Here is a 24155-nt window from a genome sequence, read left to right on the forward strand (position 1 = left end):
AGAAAATCATTCTGAAAGTTTTTCATGCATATATCATTGTACCGTTAATATTTAGTTACTGCCATATCACACTTCTGGATTCTGATGTAAGCTAACAAAAAAAAAACCAACACAGACTTTTAAAAATTAAAGTAGTTACCTTGATCTATCCTTAAGTCACCCTTTTAGGCAGAAAATCTCTCCTGCTAAGGTAAAATCCTCTTATGGAGTGTATATTTTTAGAGTGGCTGGAAATAATGCTCTGGCCATAATGCACAACTAAGTTCTCACAATTCCAATATTGTTGATTCTTTCATGAAGGTTTTTGCTACCAATTTCTTGGTATTATTCAAGGTTTGCATACCAAATTCAGCTTGCAGTGTTGCATTTATTTTTAACTCACATGTTTTGTGGATTAAAATAATTAATTGCTTGAATTGTTAGAGGATTTTTCACTGACTCACAGAATGGCTGAGGTTGGAAGAGGATTCACGTGGTCTAGACCACCGGCTCAGGCAGGGCTATGTAGAGTAGGCTATCCAGGACCATGCCCAGGAGGCTTTTAGAAAAAAAAAAAAAAAAGTTTCCTGATGGTCAGAGAGGACCTCCTGTGTTCCAGTTTGTGCCCATTGCCTCATCTTTTTCTTGTTTCTTGTCCTTTCCAATGCATATCATTGTCCTACTTGAGAAGGGAGAACAGCCTTTGCTGGAGTGGTTATTTCCTCTCCCGTGGATATTATTGGAGACTGAGAGAAAGAGAAGCAGCTAGTGAAGGTAGAGTTACCTTCTTCTAACTGCTAAGGTGGGATGCAGATGTCACTTGTTTAGTCTACTATCTGTGGAAGAATGAGGAAACAAGGGGGATGAGTTGTATGCCACTGAATAAAGATGAATAAAGTCAAGGTCTTGCCATTTTTATTTAAGCTATTAAGCAATATTCTGAAGAGTAGAAAAATCCTGTAAGTTACTGAAATTTAAAGACTCGAGCAATGATCATGGTCTTACTGCGTAAAATGCTATGACCATTAATCAGAACATTTCATTATCTGGGTGTGCTGTTTCATGAGTAATCTAATCTTGTCTCACCCTTGTCTCATTCTTATCTCATCCTTTGTGCCACTATCTGTTTCTTTGTGGGACTGGCTGAGTGGAAAGAGAAGGAGGCACAGGAAGAAAGGTAGAATGGATTGCACAAAGGCTTTTCTCGGGTTAGTTCAAGTGCCACGACCTATGAAGGAAACTCTAGAGTAACCCAGAGGATATGTGCAGTCTGTTGTGTACAGGATCTTTTCTAAATGTTGCTTGAGAAGTACACGTGCAGAATTGTAGTAAAGGTTACAAGAAAATGCCTAACTACTTCGGTTTTAAACTGTGACCTTGATTTCCATTTCATTGATGTGAAGCAAAGTCAGGGGAAATAAGATAATGAAGACCTCAACCAAAAGCCCATGTGGCAGGATGGAGAGGCAGAGGAGGCAACTGGTCTGGGTGGGGCAATCTGCTGTGTTGGCCCTCTGCTTAGTAATTACATCTTGAAGAGTAAGTAGGAATGAGCATTTCACTGTGTGTAAAGAATTGCCTTAGATGTCAGCTGTCTTGTCTTCCTCAGTAACCTCGGTGATCTTCTAATACAGTTCTTGGAGGGTTTTGAGGTAAAATAGGTATGTTCATTTGGGCTTATATTACCTATTACATCACAAGACATGTTGCTAACTCATATCATCTTAAAAAAGGCAAACTAAGGGAAGAAAATTTATTTTCTTTATTTTCCTCATTAGCATGCATATAGGTATATATGGAGATATATATATACATATGCCATATGACATGTATATTACATAGACACTAAAGGCTACATATTCAGGGACAAGCATGGGTAGGGCAGTCATTCAAAAGGACTGGTTACTAAACACAATTTGGAAGATGTGTCCTCCTGATCATTTGGTACTGCCCACAAAGGATGAGATTCCTTGAAAGCCTGCCCTAAAATACAGCTAAGCCAGGCTATGGCTCTGTTTGTGTGATTTTCTAAATGCTCTAATAATCTCTCTGCTTCTTCAGACTGTGTTCTTCATTAGGGCTTGGGCAAAATTTAACGATACAAATTCTGAGTCATATAAAAACTCGCCAATTTGCATTAATAGCTTGAAGAATCATTGAGAGCTACTCATTTTCTCAAATTAGCAAGTAAACCAGTGAATGTAGTAGAAAGAATGGAGTATGGAATGTACTCTACTTATTTAGCATTAATTTCTCATAATAACTTTATATTATGGCAGCAAACATCTTGCAGTATGTATTTTAGAGGATAATGAAATCTGAGTACTCTGTCCTCACTGCAAATACTCTGATGAAATCATTGTTTGAAAATGAATGTTATATATCATTACAAAATTAATTTCTGTTTTTCAGAGGATGTACCGCATCTAAACATCCAGTCACAGTATAAGTACACAGCCGGGCTTTCAGAAATACCAGAAGAAAGCACATTTCTCCTTTTCCCTGTGACATTTATCTGCTAGTCAGTGTTTTTACATCAATTCTAGAATGTGTTCATACAACATGGGATTATAAACTGAAGAAATATTTATTGAATTAAGGATACTTTTTCCTCTTCAAGGCCCAGTAAATTCTCTGTGTCTCTCTTCATATACTAAAACAAGAGGGGAGAGGTCAGTCTCTTCTGCAATACATCCATGGAGCATCATTAACCAGAATGCTTTGGATTCAGTAGAAAACTTTGGGTAATGAAACAAGTCTAGGGAAAATGTATATTTTTTTCCAATTTGCAGAGGTCTGAGCTCTAGAGCTTTGAGCTCTCTCTAAAGCAGAACAGAGCAACCAAGTACCATTATATAGCTCATCGAAGCTAAAAGATGAGAAACTGGGAAGGGGGTTTTAGGTTCAAGAAGTAAATAGAATGGAGGAAAGGATATGCTTCTGTTGTAGTGGGCATTTACATTTAACTGCAGGACTGGCTGACAAAGAAACTTGCCGTGTAGCAGACAGACAGACAGATGCACCATAGCCTGTCAGAGATGGGAGGAGACGTGGAAGTCCTGGGGTCCAGAAGACAAGTGAGAAGGAAGAGCTCCAGCAGGGCTAACAGGCAATCCCACCGGGCAGAGCTCTGCCAAGGAGAGTGGTAATACTGGGAATCTCCTAAAATAGGAGTCTCTGGCCATCAGCCAGAAGCGCTGAGGTCAGGAACACTGCAATTAGAATCTCAGAAACCAGTTCTTCACTGAGAAAGCAAACTTCACCCTGCCAGCGGAAAAAATTGGGCTTGACCTTGCCAGGGGAAGCTTCTCAGTATGTCTGGTGTAGTTAGTTTTGCAAATAAACCTCAGCAGCTCTAGCAGTTTCCAAAATAAGCCAGCTTTTAAGGAAAAATATATGGTAATTTTAAACCATAAATAGAGCCTGAAGAGGAAAAAAGGCTAGGAGTGCAAGTACTTCCTTACCCACATTTGCTGTAGTTACAGGTATGAGGAGAATATCCTTGATCTACTGGGCAGTCTCTGGAACAGTCTTGGGACTGGGTGGAAAAGTGTTTAGTGCTTGTAAATGATCATGAAGTCATATATGTATTGTTCATGGTGTCCTAACCCAGGATTTATTGTCCCAGTGCTGTTGCAGAACTAGGGACTTGAGTTGATTTAAAACAAACCTCAAAGCTTGTAAGCAAATTGATTTGCTTTGGCTTGAAAATTCTCATATTCCTCACGTTTACATTAGCGGGGTTGTGCTCCTTGTGTTCACCCATGCAGTGTTCTTCAGCATTAGGAGGAAGTTACAAATGGTGCATATCACCAGTTAAAAAATGCTCCATTATACTGTGATATTAAAATCCCAATCACGGGCATGGAAAATTACTGGTAGTTCTAGCTAAATAGGATGCCACGGTGTTTCTTTCCAGTGTGGGAAGGAAAGCCAAAGCAATGAGGCAGCTTGGTTACCTGCAGCTTTCTCTGTGCTCTGCAGCCCTAGCACAATCGGAAACGAGCCGATCTGTTCCCAGTTCCCACTGCCAGCTCACGCCCTCAGCTCGGCAGTCCTCTGTGCCTTCCTCGGTACGTGCACGACAGCAGCCCTTCATTTTACACTCTGGCGAGATCTCCTCGTTTTCTCCCCCCTGTTAAAGGGCTGTGTGCGGGGAGGCCAGGAGCCCCCTGTGCAGCCAGGCTTGGTGGCCTCCCAGCCACGAGGCTGGACAAGGAAGAGGCTGGCTTCTGGGCCTCCTTCCTGCCTCCTTCATGCTTCCCATTTGCTGCCAGGGATTTGGGGGAGGGAAGCTGCCCATCAAAACGCAGCTGACCTTACTGTTAAGATGCTTTTCTTGATGTCTAACGTGAATGTTCTCTGCTGCAACCTTAGTGAGCTGTGCACTTTCCCATTTGTTTTAGCATGTATGAGCATGCAGAGCAAATCTTCCCCTCCTTCTTTGAGCACTTACCATTTTCCTTTCAGTTTTCCTTTTCTAGACCAAATAACACCAATTACTTCAGCCTTTTCTCAAAGAAAAATAACTTCCTCAGGGGGATGTATTTTAATTTTACAACAGTGCAATGATTGTCTGTATTACAGCACAATGAGCTCAGTGACTCTCTGGCAAGCCACTGCGACCTTGGGGTCCTTTTTTGCAGTATTCTTCTTTAACTCATCATTCTCCGTTTGCACAGTTTGTTATTCCTGCCAAAGCCTTGCAACTTGTATTTGTCCTTACTAAATTACATTTCCAGCCCTTTTCTCCAAGGTAACAGGAACCTTTCAAATTATGTTCCTCTTGGGTTGTGTGCTTGCAGAACACCTTCTTCATGCTGTCTGCAGCTGTAATTTGAACACTCGGGTCCATCCTTCAAGTCATTCCTGAGAGTATTGGATAATACCTGCCAAAGACAGACCTGTGTGCAAAGCCACTCAAAATACACCACATGATTTTGGCATTAAACTGTTGACTGTTGTCAGGGTGCAATTTTTTAACTATATGTCCCGAGATTTTTAATGAAAATACTAGACTGATAAGCAAAGTAGTATTAAAAAACCTGCTGCAACATATATGATCCATGTCACGTCACATATACAACATATATAAAATTGATCCGAGCAATCTTCTACTTTTGTAATGTAGATGGGGTTGTAAATCCACCAGTTCTGCAATCAACTGTATTATCTACTGACTGAAAAATGAGATTTCATTTCATTAGGAAATTACTGGAATGTTTCCATAGCAGGTTTGCTAGAAAGAATAACATTGGCTTCTCTGAAACAATGTTCTTAGTTATCACACTATTTGCATTAATTTGTATTGCTCATATAAATGCACAAGTCTGTAATTTATTGTGACAGCATTTAAGATTTTAAAAAAATAAATAAAATTGTGTATTTGAAGTCTTGTTTATGGGTTGTATTCTAGCTAAAAGTGCCATTCGAGGACAGAAGAAAATTTGCACAAACATAGGTGATTATGTCCTCTTACATGGTAGGTTACAGAATATTGAAGAATTTTCCAAGGTCTCTTTAACAATTCTAAAAACTTTCGGAATAAAGTTATCAGGCAGATAGCTCACTTCCATGCCTTCCTTTCATATGGATTTTGTAGATAATTAATTACAATCATTTGCATTAAAGTATTTTGAAGAGAAGAAAGGGAAGTATTTTAAAGGGAAGAAAGTGTGTTTCTAACAAATTTTCATGAAGTTTAACTAACGTGGAAGAATTTTTTGATATTACTGTATTATTCGGAGCACATTCATATAAGAATTCCAGGGCATGTTAAAGAATGTTTATAACTAAATGCTAGACAAACATAGTGTACGGTCAGAAGTGTAGCTGTTATTCTGCAAGGTTGAGGTCCTTTATGTTTGATGATTTGCAATGTTGTATGTATTACAAAATTGTATGTAGTATGTTAAGCCTTTGTCATCTCTGCTCAGCTTGTCATGAGATATGGACTTCATGGTCTCCAGGGGATGATGACTTTGGTTAAGTTAATGTAATAAATGGAAGAAACGTTTGCTTTCCTGTCATCTTTCATAAGACTTTATTGCCAGCTTTACAGTCCCTGAGCCATTATCAGCAAGGAATACTGATATTAATAATGAGTGTCCATTGTTTTCAGAAAATATGTCAAAAGAAAATGAGTGTGAAAGCATGTAGAGTTGTGTAGGTTTAAATGACATTAGACCTCATATTATACTAAAAATACTTAGTTGTTCTACCTACATACTTCAGTTAAAAAAACATCAAAACATTTTTAGTGTTATAGTTACTTATATTTCAGTATTATTGGTATATTCTGTTTCTTGTTACAGTATTTTCTCATGTGTTCTCTTTAGAATGGCTTCACTCCATTATACATGGCAGCTCAAGAGAACCACATTGAAGTGGTGAAATATCTCTTGGAGAATGGAGCCAACCAAAGCACAGCTACTGAGGTGACGTATATTGTTGTTGTTGTGTTTTTGTTTTTTTTAATACAAACTCTTATTTTCCTTTACCTTTATATTCAGATCGCTTAGAAGATTTTCAATTTTTTTTCAAATATTTGGAGAACTTTTGCCCATTCATTTCACTGAGTTGTATTTATTATTGTTATTGTATTTATTATTGTTAATGCTTTTTTTTTCAAAACACACAGACAAACTCTTCTGGAAGTGGTGAGGAGTCAAGCAATGAAATCTAGCCCAAATCATCTGACAGCAAAAGATCCACTGACTTTAGTGAGCCCAGGATTTTCACCTTTAGTTTGTGCCCATTTCTCCTATCACGTTCTCAGAGACATTTTTGAAAAATGAATGAGACTTGGAAAGTGATCCCAAGGGAACCTCTGTAGAAATTGTAGGAGGATAAGGTGGCCTCAGTGAAATGGCATTGTCAGGGCAGTAAAGTGAAGAGTGGATCGATCATAGGCTAAGTGAAGAGGTACATGCAGCATTTCATTTGAATAGATGTATGTCTCTGTAACGTCTTAACATCTCTGACAAAGCCCATGAAAACTCAAGCATCTAGAAGTGCCATCACCTGAGCAACATGGCTCTCTTTGTGGTCCATTTGCATAGTAACATGAAGGCAAATATCAGTGAATAGAATATTTTAACATGCATCTCCAGCTCTTGTCTGTAGAGGGGGGTTCTCCTGAGGAAATGAAATGACTAACAAGAATTGCAGCAATGAGCTCACCAGGCAATGTGCTGTTTTCTCCTCAGACAGTTTACTTCTAGCACTAAACCATGTGGGTGTAAATATGCAAAAGGATGGTATTCATTGCTAGGGTCTGGATTTCACTGCGGTGCTGTAAACCTGCAGTAACTTCGGAGCAAGCAAAGCAGATATCAGTGGAAAAGAGATGAGTCTCCATCTCAAGAGAAACTGAATCACAACTTCCTTTTGCAAATGAGAGGATCTCAGGGCAGTGGGGAAAACTTCTAGATAATGAAGACTGTGCTCACTTGATTTCCTGTTGCTCTCCTTCTGCCAAATCTTGTTTTGGTCTCAGCCAAGAGAGCAAGTGACCAGGCTCAGTTCTACAAAGTCTGTTGGCTTTGTGTTTGCTCTGTAGATAGGATATGCAACATGAAATAGTAATAGAAAAGTTCCTCCCTTGACAAAGAGCTTTTGCTCATGTCTATTTAATTTCCCTAGTCTGTATAGAAACTTACCCACTCTGGATTACCTTCACAAATGGATGAATTGAAAATGATGTTGCATGTATACTTGCTTTCCTTTTCTTTAAACTGAACTGCTAGTCTTAACAGCTGTTTCACTATCCCTTCTTTCAATGGATACTCTACCATTTGATGACAGCTCCTAAAATAATCCTCTTGTGGCCTGCATACATGGAGATCACGTTACCCTGCAGCTTTCTGAAATATGAAATCCTGTGTGATAGTCAGGCAACTTGGCAGAAACTCCCTCTGCGAACGAGTCGCAGTGGATCTTTGGCTCTCCACGAGCCCAGCCTGGATTCATTGCAGAGTCACCTGCTTGCAGTCTTGCAGTGAATAACTTGTACTAACTGTGATCAGGAGCACTGGAAATTCATTCATTAATTTACAGGTACCGTGAGGCTGATATGGTTATAATTAACGTGGCTTCTGCTTGAACACAGGCTTCAAGTCATTACTGTAACTCATACTATGCTCTAATTCTGTTAAAAAAGAGGCAGGGGAGGAGAAAAAACAGCTGTACCCCCACTCAGAACCTGAGTCCAAATCTGTCTTCTCTCACCAGGAAAGGTCAGATCTCACTTTTGTGGCCTGGAGGTTAAAGCCTGTCTATCCCTTTATCACTTACTTAGACAAGTTTTGGTTTCAGATCTTGCTCAGGTGATGGTTTAGTGATGTGAGTATAACTGAAGGATGGACTAAACTACTCTCTGCATTCATATGTGCCCAGAATTTAGTTTCACAAACAGAAGGAAGAAATGATACATGAAATAAGGTGGGATAGCAGCCTGAACTGAGGATGCCACCACAGCACATGGGAAAGACATTCTGTTTGGCCCCAAAGATTATTCTCGTGTGATGAGAATGGGGAAATTCATTTCCCCATCATGAGATGGGGAAACAAAATGCTTTCTCAGGGCTCCTGTTAGCTGTGTAATAGGAGAGAATGCAGAAAGGGCTGGGGCCTTTTAGAGAAAGATGAAAGATAATGTGGGGAAAATCAAATGGTTGATCTTGTCTTTGAAGCTTTGAAGCTAGCACCGCCTTTGGATATACTTTGTTTCCTCTATTTCATTTCCTTGCACTTTTATATATGTTTAGGTACAAAATGAGAATCAGGATGAGCTCAGTTTCATAGGGCCCTCTAATCCAGGATTTGTTCTCATGTTTCCAGAGGCAAAAGGAAAATGCATTAAGCCATTTCAACACCTAATGTGGCCCCAATCTCAGAATTATCTTTACAGTTCAGCTGTTTCATCAGCTGTTCACCAGTTTTTAATTCACTGTACAGAATTTAATCTCTATTACAGAAAGAAACTATAATAGCATAGCTGTTGCAACGCACCTACCCACAGTTCAACGCAAAAGGGAGTGCATGTTATTAAATTACTAGGGGGAAAAATTACTTTGGCAATTCCTCAGATGTTTCTTTCAGCATATGTTGGCTCCCATTCCTGCCTAAGTCATCCTTTATTATTTTATCATCTTTCCGTTTTCCTATTCCTAATCAATTCTGTCTCTTACGCCTTATGTGTCTTAATGTGTCTTAATCAGTTTGCTCACTTTCTGGCTATAACTAACTCTTCTCTAGATGTAGAAAACCTTGTTTTATTCCCTTCCCTTTTCATTTCACTGTTATTCAGCATGCCTTCTGGTCCCAGGCTCAGTTTGAGGGCTGCTCTGCTCCTCATGGTTTAGCTGCCCTCCAGTCTAGCATGTGGTTGTAGCACCTGTGCTTCGGCAGCACGCAAGACTTGAGCTAGATTTAGTTTTATAAATCAGAATAAAGGGCATGCGAGCAAGCAGTGCCTGTTGAGATAGCAAGTTGTGAGCACATGCTACGTGTCACAGCATTGGTAATCTAGGCCCTGTGTGATGGAGCAAGAAATTTTGAAAATAATTTTAAAACAAAGCTAAAAATATAAAGGAAAAATAGATAGATTTTCCTGACTTTGTTTTTTTTTCCAGAAATAACGTGATGTTTTGCTGCTTAGAATTAGAATAAATTACTAAATATGATCTGACTTTCTTGAGTCATAGCCCATGCATGACTTAGAATGGGAAAGAGAAGCAAATGCATATGAAGATCTGCTTTCTTTTCCCAGAGGTACTCAGAAACAAGATCCCTTTATATTTTACACATCTACCTTGTGCAGTGCTCACTAATCCTTTTGGAAGTGTTGCAAAAATGTGCTTTGCAGTCCATTGTAAGATGACAAGTTAATATGAGAGATACTGTGGAATGATTCTTTGCTTGTACTGTACTTAAAATATATAAATATGCACACACACACATATATATACATATGTACTTTGAAGTGAAAAAGTGTGCTTCTGACATGTTTGGAGTCACATCTGGGTGATGTTTTGCCTCCAACGTGACTTCACTGGAGTGCACTTGGTGCAGAGGTAGAAACCAGCTGGTGATGTGCTTATGAAGTTTCCATGTGCGAACGCTGCCGTGCAGTTCAGTGAAGCTCCGTGTCCTTTGACATGCTGCGGATGTTCTGTTTTCTTGTCTTGCAGGATGGTTTCACTCCCTTAGCTGTTGCACTGCAACAAGGACACAATCAGGCAGTGGCTATCCTGCTGGAAAATGACACCAAGGGGAAAGTGAGATTACCAGCCTTGCACATTGCCGCTAGAAAAGATGACACCAAATCAGCAGCACTCTTACTGCAGAACGACCACAACGCTGATGTGCAGTCCAAGGTAACGCCACGCTGCCCTGCAGGTAACAGGACAGTCACGTGGCTGAGTGCCAGTGGGCAGCAACCTTTTACTTCCTTCATCCTAAGGGTTGAAGGGAATTTCTTCTGTGGGGAAAGACAAGTTCCACAACCAGTATCGCCAGTAATGTATCTACTTCAACAGTGTTTAGTGACACAGTAATTGCAAGCTACACATTTTTTTTTTTTTTTGCTTTTTCCTTATACCTCCCATTTCTGTGGTAACCAGCCTTCTCTCATTATTTGTAAACCAGAAGAAAGAATGGAAGCAGAATCACTGCTTCCCTATTAAATAGGATACTGGTGTGTTGCCTGTGGGAACATAGGTTATGTTTAATGTTAATGCATGCTTCAGTGGCTTTTCCCATTATAACAACATAACTCATTTCAAAAAGCAACTTAGTTCTCCGTTTTGCAGCCAGTCTTTAATATCTTTCCTCTTTTTCCCAAACCATGCTGCATCAGATGATGGTGAATAGGACGACTGAGGTACCGAGATCAAAAATTTTTAATTATTCTTTCTGTTATTTATAATTATTTTATCTGCTCTGTGGCAATATTTATTTCATATTTAGCACTAAAAGTTATGACTTTTTAATGAATAGCAATTTGTGACTCAGCAAACCTGTTTTTATTCATCCTTTGTTTTATAATTGCTTTTTATTTGTGTCACCATATTGAAGTAAACTTTTGAAAACTCACATTCAGTTCAAAGAATTTTGAAGTGAGTAATGGACCTAAGAGAATGAAGATGTTCCTCTAGCTCAATTAAATTAATTATGAAAATGCACTAACTTGGCATAACTATATTAAAATGTCTGGCTCAGCCAGAATCATGATAAAATTCATTTTACTTCTCGTACAGTAAAACATATAATTGAATCCTCCAAGGTAAAAACTTGTTCAGAGCATCTGCTTATTTTCACCATTGTTCTTATTATGATCTTTTCAGTAAAGTTTTCAGAAGTCCTTAGGGGATAGTACATAATCAGAATATTACAGTTCTTATACTGATTGTGGAAGTGACAAGTCTCCACAAGTACTTTCACTAAAAGTGAAGTGTCAGATTGGCTAGAACTCTGATTCCCCCCGAAAAAATTATTGTCACATTTAGGAAAAAGCATTATTTCCAAGAACGCAGTCTCTTCTTTTGAATGCCTGCTTCTTCACTTACGGTAAATGTGAAGCAGTTTCCATCTCCTTCACTGGCCATTACATTGACATAAAGTACCTTGCATTTGTCACAAGGTAAATACATGTCCTTGAGAAGTTAGTTGTCAATGCAACATAAATTCACTCTGTAGCTAAGTACAGGATCGTATTTGTGTGCTGATATCCTCAGTAGACATTTTCCCAGTAATTTACCATGGCAACAAGGCTATGAATTTGATGACTTCGACCAGGATCACCTGTGGGCTGACAAAGAAGTAACTGGAGTTAGGTTAAAATAATGATCAAATTGATGCGTCTTTGGGGAATAAAGTTGATTTCAGAGTGCAACATCTATCTTTATTCCACATTTTTATACACATATTTATTTATACATGTCTTTATTCTGTGAGCAGTTTACAATAATGATTGGTACACTGAAGGAAAGAAAACCTAGTTGAAAATACAGTATAGTCCAGAAGCCAGAAGTATTTTTCTTTCCCATAACCACCAATAAGATTGTAAGTTCTGATCAAATCAGTGTAAAGCTCTTTAGGGAAACCTCAAATATGAGGCCCTTTCTACTTGAATTACTTCTGAGACTAAAAGCTTGCTGCGTGCCCTACTTTCTGAAAAATTAATCTTTTTTATTTTGTCGTCAGGTAATTCTGTATCTTGTAAATGAATTGTGTTTCACCTTCTAGTGCTCAAGAGGCAATAAGTAAATCATGTTTTTTCTCAAAGAGAGATGGCAAAGTTTCTTTGGCTCTTTTGAGATCTAAATTATATATAAATGTAAATAATTATGGTTCTCAAAATTATGCTTCTTATAATAAGCAAAGTTTCTCATGTAGACCAAGCTCTTGGATTACATCTTGAATAATCTGTAATTCTTAGCTCAGTGAAACCAGAGTCCAAGAGCTTTTGTTGTTTTTAGACAAAAACAGTAAACAGATGCAGCCCAAAAGACCCTTGTTGTTTATGAATTTTAATAAGGAAGCTCCCTTTATTTTCTTTAAGGATGGATAATATATCAATTAATAAATAATATATTTATGTTACGAAAGCTACTGATTTCTTTTTGGCTTGAACGCTGGCTCAGAAAATGAAAGAAAGAAACACTTTTGATAATATCCCACATGAAAACCCATATGCCCTGCCTGAAAGACTTTGCTATATTATAGGTTAACTGGATAAAATCAGCGTAATACATTTGTTTGCCAGCAACTGTTAAAGTCAGGTTCTAGTTAAGTTGATTATATTGTATAAATTGATTCCCTATAATGAGGACTGTTTCCTTTTGTAGAGTGGCTTTACACCTTTGCACATAGCTGCGCACTATGGAAATGTCAATGTGGCAACGCTGCTGCTAAACAGAGGAGCTGCAGTTGATTTCACAGCAAGGGTATGGAGGAGTTTTTTTCTCTTTTTAGTTGTAATGGCCTATGAAAGTGGGAGCATATCTTTGTGTAATTCCTAGTCAAGAGTAAATGAGAAGCAAAATAATGCTGAAAATCTGTAGTATTCAAGACATCTTTTTTTTTTTCCTCGTAGTTTTAAAAAGTTACCTTCATGCAGAATCCTTGGGAGCTTACTGTTAACTAGTTTTCCCAGTTGACAGAAGCAGGCTCCTTTGAATTGTGTCACAGTGCTGATGTTCTCAGGATATGTCAATTTATTTTAGCTTTCCTGTCAGTTAGACATACTTCAGAAATATATATCGGGCTTATTGTCTTTTTCCTGTCTGTTAGGGATTCAATATTTACTATACTACTTTCATTTGGTATTTTCACATGTAAACATATTTTGAAATAGCAAATGTAAGGTACAGTGCCATTATATGAATATAACATTATAAGTACTAATTAATCATGACTAATATTTTATGGTAAGCAACTGCAGATCTACCTAAAACAGTCTATTTGTTTTCATGCATTACTTAGTTTGAAGCATGTCATCTGGTGCCATGAAAACCTCTGGTAATCTGTATATTGTTAAATCTGCTGGATCACAGATTTCTGTTTGATTTTGCATTGCCAGGCACATTTTGAATTACTTTAGGATTCAGCCTTTCAGACTGACTTCCTCCTCTTGCCCATCTGGAGTAGCTGCTAATGTTACCTCTTGCCCTCACCCCAAGCATTTGCAAGGACTTTCAGCTTAAACAGGACCTATGCTATTTACATTACATTTATGAGATTACTTTGTGCAGGAGTCGTGCATTTGTGTAATTTGTGTGTTGCAATGATTTAAATGCATCAGTGTTTTGTGAATATTGACTCATTGGGACTCCGGTATATGTTTGTTTATTTGTCTGACTCTGGGACTGCGATGTTCGCTGCTTTTGCAGATGTGCTTCTTCGTTTATAAAACAAACGAACACTGAATAAAGATTCTTGCTTAAAAAGGAATACTAACTCTAGCTTATATGGTGTGTGCCTAGCTCTGATGCTCAAGTACATTTTCATTTATTCTCTATAATGTGATGGTCTCATTTTGTGAGCCAAACACAAATTCACCGCCATTATACACCTTCAAATCCATCATGCTCATTGTTTGTTCTTTTCATGGTGTAGAATGGAATCACCCCACTGCATGTGGCTTCCAAAAGGGGAAACACAAACATGGTGAAGCTCTTGTTGGATCGCGGAGGGCAGATCGATGCCAAAACCAGGGTGAGTGTTTCTATTCCCTGAATTTTTTTTTTTTAATTAATTAATTTTATTTTATTTTATTTTTTCGTTGTTGTTTTTTTTTAAACCAGAGACTGGGAACATCAAGCTTCATAACTAGGCATTCTGCTTCAGTAATTGTGTCTTGTGTTCTGTTCTTAAAGTGAGACATTAGATGCAGCTGTTACAAATTTCTCAAAAAGCCAAACAAAAAATGTTCAGCTGAACACATCTCCAAAAATATTAAACATTGCCTCTTCACAAGTGTACTGTTTGTGAAACTTGGACCAAATTTACATGATGACTCCAAAAACAATTTCTAAAGAAGTATTTTTCTACCCTTTTTTGTATTCAGAATCCTACCTTTAGTTTTCAGACTATTTGTTTTATGTAGACTGTTTTCTGTGGTATCAGAGTAAAGAATGGCAGGCATTGATGACAGAAGGAGGCAGAAAAACTCTTTCCTTCAGTGTCCTCTATAACCTACCTGCATCATACAAGAAAAAGCTGATGAAACTCTGATCTCGTTGAGGAAAGAGCTAAGTGTGCTATTTGATCCCACTACATGTGGCACAGGAGCACATGTGCTGCATGGCAACGGGAGGGCCTAAGCCCAGCTAAGCCTTTCTGTCCCCTGACTCCTATATGTTTGTGCCAGTCATCATGAAAAGGAAAGCTACATTAGTAGGCTGGCAATCACTTCTTACTGAAGAGTCAATGTTGGGAAAAAAAGTAACCTACTCTGTGCCAGCAGAGTGTCACCTCCTCCCTGGACAAATCACAGAGAATTAGGTGATTACTGATTTCCTCCCCCTAATTGCCTTGTTGAAAAGCCACACCAATATTTTGCTCTTTATTCATTCAGGACAAACGAAAAACACACCACTTTGTGGTGTGTATGTAATTATTTAAAATTGGATTTTGGAGCCACTCAGGAACATGTGGTCATTAATGCAAAGTGAAGAGCACAGAACTTTGTTATTGAAAGCTGCTTGTTCTTAAGCACTGATCTGCAAAGTATTATCTCCAGGTAATACACAGTCTTTCAGAACACAGAGTTTAGAGCTGCACTTAAGAGTTTGAACCTAAATAGTTTTTGTTTAATAAGGTAGAAAGGTAGGGTATATTGCATTCAGTTGCCCTTGTGGTTTATTCAGCCTCAGCAGTTACTTTGTTACTAATTTCATCAACTATTTGTTGCTTCATAAACTAGGAAGAGAAGCATGATTATCATGTAACTCTGTATGTGATTATGATTTATATTCCTGATGTCTCTCTTGCTCTTATTTTAAAAAAAAAAAACTAATGATGATGATGGAAGATGATACATCTTAGGAAGGTGTGCAGTAAATCATCTCTGTTCAAACTCACCTTAAGAAGTGCCTAAAATCCTATGGAAAAGAGGCATGAAATGGTAATAATACACTGCAGTCAGGATATTTCACATATGCATAAACACAGCAGTCATATAGAAATGGTCCACGTAGCCTATGGGATGACAGTATTGAATTCACCTCTTTGCTGTTCAGTATTTAGATACTTTTTTTGGACAAGTTGTGCCAGATGATTGAAAGGACATCTTGGATTTTATGAGGTCAAGATGTATCCCCTCCCCGCACACCCAGAAAGATTGATGTGCAGTTTTGAATGAAACTGAAAGAACAGGACTTTGCCCGGTGTAGGTGGAAGGCTCTAATTTTAGAGTCTTCACATTGTCTTGGCTTCCTGCCCTTTGTCAGCTGCTACATTAGCACAAAAACTGCTAGCACAAAGCTACTGGTGACAACCCATAAAGGTATCCTAAAGCACGTACATGCCAGTTTGCATAGGTTCAGCAGCTTCTTCTTGCTTCCATCTTCTGCCTTCTCTCTGCTCGAAGACATGCGGTGGTGGTAGGCTGCATGTACTTTACAGTGGGGGAGATTCCAGAGCTTTGGTTTTGCCGTCAGTGTCTCTCTCTGTGGCGTGCTCTTGTCTTCATGCCAGCTGTTTATGTAGTCTTGGTGTCTTTTTCTTTCCTCTTTGCTTTGTCCGCATGCCTTGTGCTTTGCTATGGCCGTGAGTACGTAGGGTACTGAGGAGGTAGGTTGTGTGTTGCATGCCATGCATACATGTGTTTTGTACTTTAAAGGAGAGGCCTCTGCCGCCTCCTCCTTGGTACTAACATGCTTGCCTTTCCATACTTGCCTTGTCATTTCTCCTAAAGAACACTTTTATTTTTCCAGTAGGTCAGATTCACTGAAAAACAGTAGAATTAAATGTGCTAGGATATTTCATTGCCAGGTAGCTTGGGCTTTTATTCAGGGTCTCTGTACCATATTGAGATAAGCTGTTCAATTAAAGAAGTATTCATTGCTTTCATTCATTTTATTTTTAACCTTCTTACATGACATCTGATGATGCATAAATTAAGATGCGAAAAAATATTTTAACAGATCTTAACTGAGCCCCCAGTACTTTAACTTTACATAGTTAATCTGCAAAGTCTTTTTACGTTTGAAAATATTCCATTGGAGTATTAGGAGCCTATGCATTGTCCAAAAAAAAAAAAAAAAAAAAGTGCATTCTTCAGAATGAGTAAATTATGAATGTGTCCTACTGTTCCATAGTTAATGTTGCATGTCAGAGAAAAGCCCTACTTACTGCAGGAACTGGTTTTGTTTCATATGCATTTCATAATGTATTTCCTGAAATTTTATGGTATTTCTCTCTAAAGTTGTAGAATTGCAAGTAAATCCACTTGTTGTATGTGTATGTTTAAACAATATTAAGTGGTTTTGGTAAGTTTTACTGTTTTTCTCAAATAACTACTAAATAAGTTCTTAAAAGTGTTATTTCATTTCTCTGTTGTATTGTATCTAAAGAAAAAAATGTAAACCCCATTCCCAATGGTATTGATAGGATTTTTTGTTACTACTGTGTTATATTGACATTTGTGATATTTATATTTACATAAAAGCTTCATCTGGAGGTCTGTTTGATCAACGGTTAAAATTTCTGATGCTAAAACATTTCATATTTAAAATCTTAATCAAACCTGTAATCTCTAAAAGTTCACCTTAAAAAAGGACTTCAGTGACATGTTTTAAAAATACTTTATTTAGCTGAGCTTCCGACCTGCATGGCTTACTGTGGTGGACCAGTGGAGCTGGGTTTCAGAAGCAAATGCGAAAAAACGTGGCATCAGTGTGTTATCTCTAAAAGACAGTGGAAATTTCAGGTTTTGATTAAATCATTGCCATGTGATCAAGAGAAATGTGGCAATTACCAGTTCTCACTTTGAGGGAAGGAAAGCATTTTTGGTTGCTCAAGCTTCTGCTCTCGGGATGGGAAGCTTACCGTGTCAGAAAGCAAATACCTTGTGTGCCAGGAGTGTGGCAGCTGGAGAGGGGAGTAGGCCTGGTGATGGTGGGCAGAAAGTCTGGGGTGATATCTGGGTTGGAGAAGGGCCTCAGGAAAGGACGGAGACCCAGCTGGACCTGCAGGGAGCAGAAGGGTGGTCACAGAGATGTGTGGTACCAAGGGGAAAGGAAGAGGAAGCTGGAAGGGAGGGGGGAACTTGGACACCCCTTAGCACTCATGTTGGGAACCTTTTGAGATTTTCTTCGTAATAGTGTCCCTTTTTGTAAATACGCATCCTGACAGAACAGACGTGGCTCTCTGTGATCACAGCGTGGCCGTGGGCCTTGTGTCATTCAGCCAGCATACCGGGAGCCTCACACTCGGCCCGGTGCTGTGCTTGCAGCATTTGCTCCTGCAGTAACGCTGCTGTGACATTTTCTCCTGCTCTTACAAATGCACAGAGCCCTAACATTTCATGGGCAGTTTTTGCTATTCTTAAAGTCAAGTCGGATTGTAAATAGCTAATCACAATGCAGATGCAGGCTATAAAGATAATGTATTCATGTGATGTTTGCAAGGTGGGAGGGATGTTGTACAGATTATCTAAGCAAGCAGTACAGATAGCGACGATTATGTAGAATTATTTAAGTTAATATCTTATTACGCAAGCAGATGCATGGTATATTTTTGCTGTGTTCTTTAAATTTGTACCTTGAGAGGCATATCTGGAGGAATACTTTAGAGCATGTTCAGTTACATCGAGACTCAGAGCTTCGAGCAGGAGGTACACTTGCCTTGTTCATTTTTAAAGACAAGCACTTTAATGACAACATAAAAATGATCTAATGTAAAGGCCTTTATTTGTCAAGCAAATTTGGACATTTTTGCACATCAAACGTACAGAATACTAAAATTTAATCTCACCCCTGTACAAATGAGAATATGCAGCTGCAGTTTGGAAGAATTCTTTGATAATATGGCCTTTGACATTCATATGCTGTCATCAGACTTCGTTCGAATGAGCACCGAATGTGCACAACTGTCCTTCTGTTAAGGCACTGCTCGCATAATTTCCCATTTTCCCAAGTCTTCCTTGTAAGCAAAGCTTCTTTTTATTTCAGTCTCTCTGGTAAACTGAGGTTAAAGCATTTTGATTACTATGAAATTACTTACTAATTTACTTGCCAGGGTTCTGCAGTTAGGAGTCATGCATGGAATTAAAAATTAATTATGCAGGTTAAAAAATGATCAGTGATTGATCTTTGGGTAGAAAAAAAAAAAAGAGCAAAAGTTTATTTTCTATTTTGACAGCCATTTAAGAGGAAATAGGAATGATGGAATTTCCTGGCTTCCACACATACAGAGCGGATTGTAGTGTCATTTCTAGCTGTGCCCCACTTCTTGGTTACATTGCAAAGAGTGTGCTAGGAGAGTACCACATACAGGAACAACTGAATGCCAGGTACAGGAAGCCACCTGGAAGATGAAAACATTTAACTTGCCGTTATAGATATTATTTGGGATGAGGGAATAAATACTGGGCTTTTAAAAACATAGAAGCATTGAATTTCATGTCTCTTTCTGTGCTTCAATCTGTGTCTCTTCGACCCTATGTTGTGTGTATGTCCTGTCACATGGCATTAGATACTTTGGTCAGCATGCAATCTTCACCTCATGTGGTGTACCAGTTAGCGATGGAATGACTAAAAAGGTAGGTAGGCAAACTCCTGCAGCAGATGCCAGAGCATAGAGGTTCACTGCAAGTAGATAATGGTGCAAAAGCAGACTAATTTCGTACAGTATGTTTCTTGATGTTGGCTGATGTCAGCTTGTCCTCATTGTATTATCTACTAATTCTACTATAACTCTCTTTTCAATTTCCCTCATCTTTGAATAAAACATAAGCACAAATAGAATTTGAATATTAAATATACAACATTTTTAAAATATGCATACAGCTTTACCCAGGGCAGAAAGAAGGAAGAGAAAGAAAATTACATGGGAAGGCTGCAAAGCATATGCTTAATTCAGCTACTGGAAACTGCACAGATAGTAAATGATACACATTTATGAAAAATAGGGCAGGATAAATAGGATAGATATATTTTTAAAATCTATTTTTACAGGCAATTATAGATAAGAAAAAAGGAGAAAACATGCTTTATAATGATTTAGTTCTTTTACCTAGACTTTCTTGTAGAGTTGAGGTGTTTCTTGGCTTGTATTGTTCTTTTTCCCTCTCTCTGAGGATTTGTTCCGTTTCTTTTCAAGACTTCACACAATTCTACCTTTCTTTTGCTATTCTATTAAATGGAATAACATCAAAGTCAATATGTAGATAAGGAAAGTGAATGTCCCACCTTGATTAAGATGCAGAGCACAAAAGGCCAGAAACTGTAAAGAAATACCAAATAATTACCTTTCATAGAAATGCATTTGAGACATATTCTCGTCTTGGTAATACTAGTGGGAATTTTGTGCATGAATCCTTCTGGCAGTGAGATGAAAATATACCTGTTTTGCATTTAGAGGCTTGATTTAGGGTCCTCTGGAGTTTCAGAGAAGAAGAAAACAGGTAAGTTAGTTATACTCAATTCCTTCATTTTGACCAGATCTGTTAGGTGCTGAGCACCCTTGAATTCTGTTCATGGGTTTGATCTTGCATCTGCTGAATTTCATTGCAAAGCTTCCAGGGGATTTAGTGATGCAGCAACTGCCTCTGAGGTAGCGAGCACCAAGGCGCACCTAACCCCGTCAGATGTTTCTGAAAAGTCTCTGGAAACGGTAGATAAGTCAAGGAGAAAAATTCTCCCCAGATTTCAGTTCCTCACTGATGTGGAGCTTTGTGTGCTGCTATCTCAGGGAGGTGCTCTGTGCTTTTAAAATTTAGGATGAGACAGGATGTACTTCGTGGAAATACCATTTGTAGAGTATTAAAGGGCTGTGCTTGCATAATCAAAACGATATTGCAATCTAAAACTACTTTTAATTTAAAATTGTTAATAGTAGAAGTGAAAATATCATGATGTAGACTGCCCACAGACTCCACGAAGGCAAACAGTATACCTGTGTGTGAAGGAGGGTCACTAACTCCTACTTAATGCCACATTACTGCATTTTCACTACCTTTTTGACCTGTACATAATAAATCTACCTCAGACAAGCATACTCATAATTGCGCTGTTACTGGATTCTTCAGAAGGCACCCTGGAATAATAGCATCTACTTCATCTAAGACAAGCAGCTTGTCTCAAAGAGAAAAGGCTTTCTCTGTGATCGAAACTATTGCTATTTAACAGTTACAAGCCTATGTCTGTTGAAGGAGTATTGATGGCTTTTCTTAGCGTATGCTTGAAAAATATTAGGGCCTAATGAGATAAAATCTTGGGTTATGAATTTTCTTTTTTCTGTCATTCAGCTCTAATGTTCTTTTCCAAACATTTTTCTTGCTTCATATTTCTTGTCTTTTTCTGTATGAAATCCAAATTGTAGCAGAAGTACCTAGAATGCATTCCCTGTGTAAATGTTTCATTGATGCATCTTTTGTGATCTCTGCTGTGATCATTACTGAGTAGCCTAAACAAATCTTTTCGTACAGGATAGTGTTCTGCAATGGAAAAATACTGTGGAACTGGTGCTCTCACAGTAATTTTAGGAAAGAATTGTTAGCTCTTTGTTCTCAATCACAGAAACAAAAGATTTTGTTCCCTTACTTTCTCTTTCTCTTTTTCTTTCTGCTTTAAAACCGCCTTTCTCCTGCTGCCTGTTTGAAAAAAATAAAATAAATTCTAGGACAAATTTTCTAGCATGGACATTTCTTCTTTCATCTCTGTATCAAAAGCTATCCAGAGGATGGGTTGATGAACAGAGCATCTCTGGCCTAGCACACATTAAGCAGAGAGGCAGTACAATCTCAAATCCATGCAGAGGAGACAGAGAGGAGGAGGCAATGCATGCTCACATTATCCTCTTTGATAAGACTTCCAACACACAGTGGGCTTCCTCTCTAAAACTGTAATCTTAGTACAAGGAAAAATAGGGAGGAAACTTCATGTAATGGAGCCAGCTTCAGTTAGGAGTCAATAAGTGAGCTTTTTAGCACATTTGTGGGGCTGTGTTGTTGCAAGGGTGTTTCTCGGAGTGCCATAATGGACACTGGAGGATGTGCTCATTTACTTTCCCTCATTTTGCTTTAAGGATGGACTCACCCCACTCCACTGTGCTGCAAGAAGTGGCCATGACCAGGTTGTGGAACTGCTTCTGGAACGAGGTGCCCCACTGCTTGCGAGGACCAAGGTGAGTGCCGTATTAGAAGATACAGTAACAGCTCTGTATAACTTTCCAAATCATGTATAATGTCACTGAAAGGACGAGGAAGAAGAGAGGAACATTTCAGTTCTCCCAAAGGAAATGTATTAATGGGTATAATGGTCCAGAAATAAGGTTTTCTTACATAATTAGGAACTATGCTTTCCAAAGATGTGAAACAGTATATACTTCAATACTCCTCTCTGTAATACCAGACTGAACACCTGAAGTACAGTGCTATTGAAAGCACTTCACTTCTGTGGCTTCTTACAGCCATAAGACAGAAAGATGGAAAAGGTGGGTCAGACATTTCAGAGAACTGATTCTAGGTATATATTTTCCTATCCTTCATATAAACTAATTAGGACCTGTGATTTTTATGGACTATTTCATACTTGGAAAATTATTTCAGTGTCTTCTTATTGATTTCCAAAAAGAGTACATCTGAGATGAATGCATTTAATAGAAATACTGTCTCTTTGGTCAAAACAGTGAGAAAAAGACCCTTGTAGTATAATAACAAACCTCAATGAGCAGCACTTCACATCAGTAGATTTCAAAGTGTCCGACAAAGGTAGCTGGTATCATTAGCTGCAAAACAGTGGAATAAAGTATTGCAGCAAGCAATTTAAGTATCATTTTCAGACCATTGCATCCTTTATTGAGCCCCACTCCCTCAAACAGGGCTCTAAACAAGGGCAATTAATGTATTCTGAGCCATTGTTGTACTTACTGGAGACCAGTAATATTTTCTCTTGATAGTCTTCAGGAGGTTTTATCACTGAGTTGCATGCATATCAGATACATTGAGTAAGGATGTCCTCAAGCTTTGTATCCCTTGATAGCACTAAGTAGTCCAGATCATCTCTTTATACAGGAGGGATCCACAGTGAGATGGTAATTGTAGGCAAAAAAAAATTCCTTAGACCTTCTCTGTTCCCTTTGGTGGGAGAAGGTGCTTAGGTGAACCCTATCTGTCAGCACCCTTCACTTCAGTAAGAAGTAGAAAACCTTGGTAGAACAGACCCTACCACATATATTGTGCGTGCTTCAGGCAGGACTCCCACATGCTCCCATTCAAAGGCAGAGGTTGCCAGCTAGGGCAAAACATCTGGGCTGCTGTGGCAGCATCTGGACATTCCCCTGTGTTGAGGACTGAGCAGAGGAGAACTGTACTGGGAATAATTCCCTCCTTCCAGGTAACAGTCACTTTGACCACACCAATTCAGTTACCAGTTCGAGTCTCTGTATTATAGCCTATCTTTAAACACGGTGCTTTTTAAATCTCTCATCACATGTAAAATGTTATGCATATTCTTAGCAAGAGTTCTCTTTCCTTTGAATTGTCTGCTTCCCACAGATTTCAACATAATATGTTGAATATGTTTTATTAAATATTAAATCATAAGGCAAGACCCTTAGATTATTTTCCTTTGATTAACAACTGATTTTAATTAATTATATAATGTTTCTCTAAATTTCAGTGTGTTTCCTGGAAGGGGAAGGGTGACTAGAGTTTTTATTTTTAATTCCATCTGTAGCTCAAATGCAGCCCTGTTTCGGTGATGGGATTACTCTGCGAAGTCCCAGTGGCATTCTTTGAGAATGTGCTGTTATTTAGGAGAGAGGTGCTAGAAGTTACCATTCCGTTTTCTTTTGCCACAGAATGGGCTCTCCCCACTTCACATGGCGGCCCAGGGGGACCACGTGGAATGTGTCAAACATCTCCTCCAGCACAAAGCTCCTGTGGACGATGTCACCTTGGACTACCTGACCGCCCTCCATGTGGCCGCACACTGTGGCCACTATCGTGTCACCAAGCTCCTTCTGGACAAGAGAGCAAATCCCAATGCTCGTGCCCTGGTAAACCTGTCCCACCTGTGTCACATAGCAAACCTACCAAGGGCAGATGAGTAGCTCTTACTAGTAAAGCCAAGTGAAAACTGTCAAGATACTCCAACAACCCTGAATAGCTGCAGTCACAAAGGGGTTGTCACACTTACTCATTACCAGTATTCTGTCTCCTATCATTAAGCCTAGTCATGCACCATGTCCCATGACCAGTGGCTGTAGTGTCAGGTCTGGACGCTCCACAGAGTTCCTAAAGTCACAGCTATTTCTAGGTGACGGTAACTTATGCATAGGTATTTTGTTGAATTGATAGTTTAGTTTTTCATACTATGTTGTGATACACAAATAATTTTTAAAAACTTTCAACTAAATCAGTAAGCTAATTGGCATGGAGAAAATATATGACAAAACTAATATTTCTGTATTTATCAGATTAATACATTCCCTTGTATTAGGTG

At 38.7% G+C, this 24155-nt stretch overlaps 1 protein-coding gene across 34 annotated transcripts in view; it reads left to right on the forward strand.

Annotated features, from left to right (window-relative positions):
- The window catches only part of ANK2 (ankyrin 2), a 339161-nt gene that overhangs the window by 215572 nt on the left and 99434 nt on the right, over positions 1–24155 (forward strand). For 28 of the 34 annotated variants that reach the window (XM_084518971.1, XM_084518993.1, XM_084519004.1 and 25 more), the window contains exons 5-11: positions 6318–6416; positions 10173–10358; positions 10841–10864; positions 12831–12929; positions 14101–14199; positions 21736–21834; positions 23512–23709. In XM_084518971.1, coding sequence (XP_084375097.1) covers positions 6318–6416; positions 10173–10358; positions 10841–10864; positions 12831–12929; positions 14101–14199; positions 21736–21834; positions 23512–23709 — 804 coding nt within the window. The remainder of the gene's footprint in view (positions 1–6317; positions 6417–10172; positions 10359–10840; positions 10865–12830; positions 12930–14100; positions 14200–21735; positions 21835–23511; positions 23710–24155) is intronic. The other 6 variants (XM_084518982.1, XM_084518972.1, XM_084518980.1 and 3 more) reach the window with 1 other exon arrangement.

This window comes from Aythya ferina (genome assembly GCF_964211825.1).
Source record: "Aythya ferina genome assembly, chromosome: 4".
Taxonomy (NCBI): domain Eukaryota; kingdom Metazoa; phylum Chordata; class Aves; order Anseriformes; family Anatidae; genus Aythya; species Aythya ferina.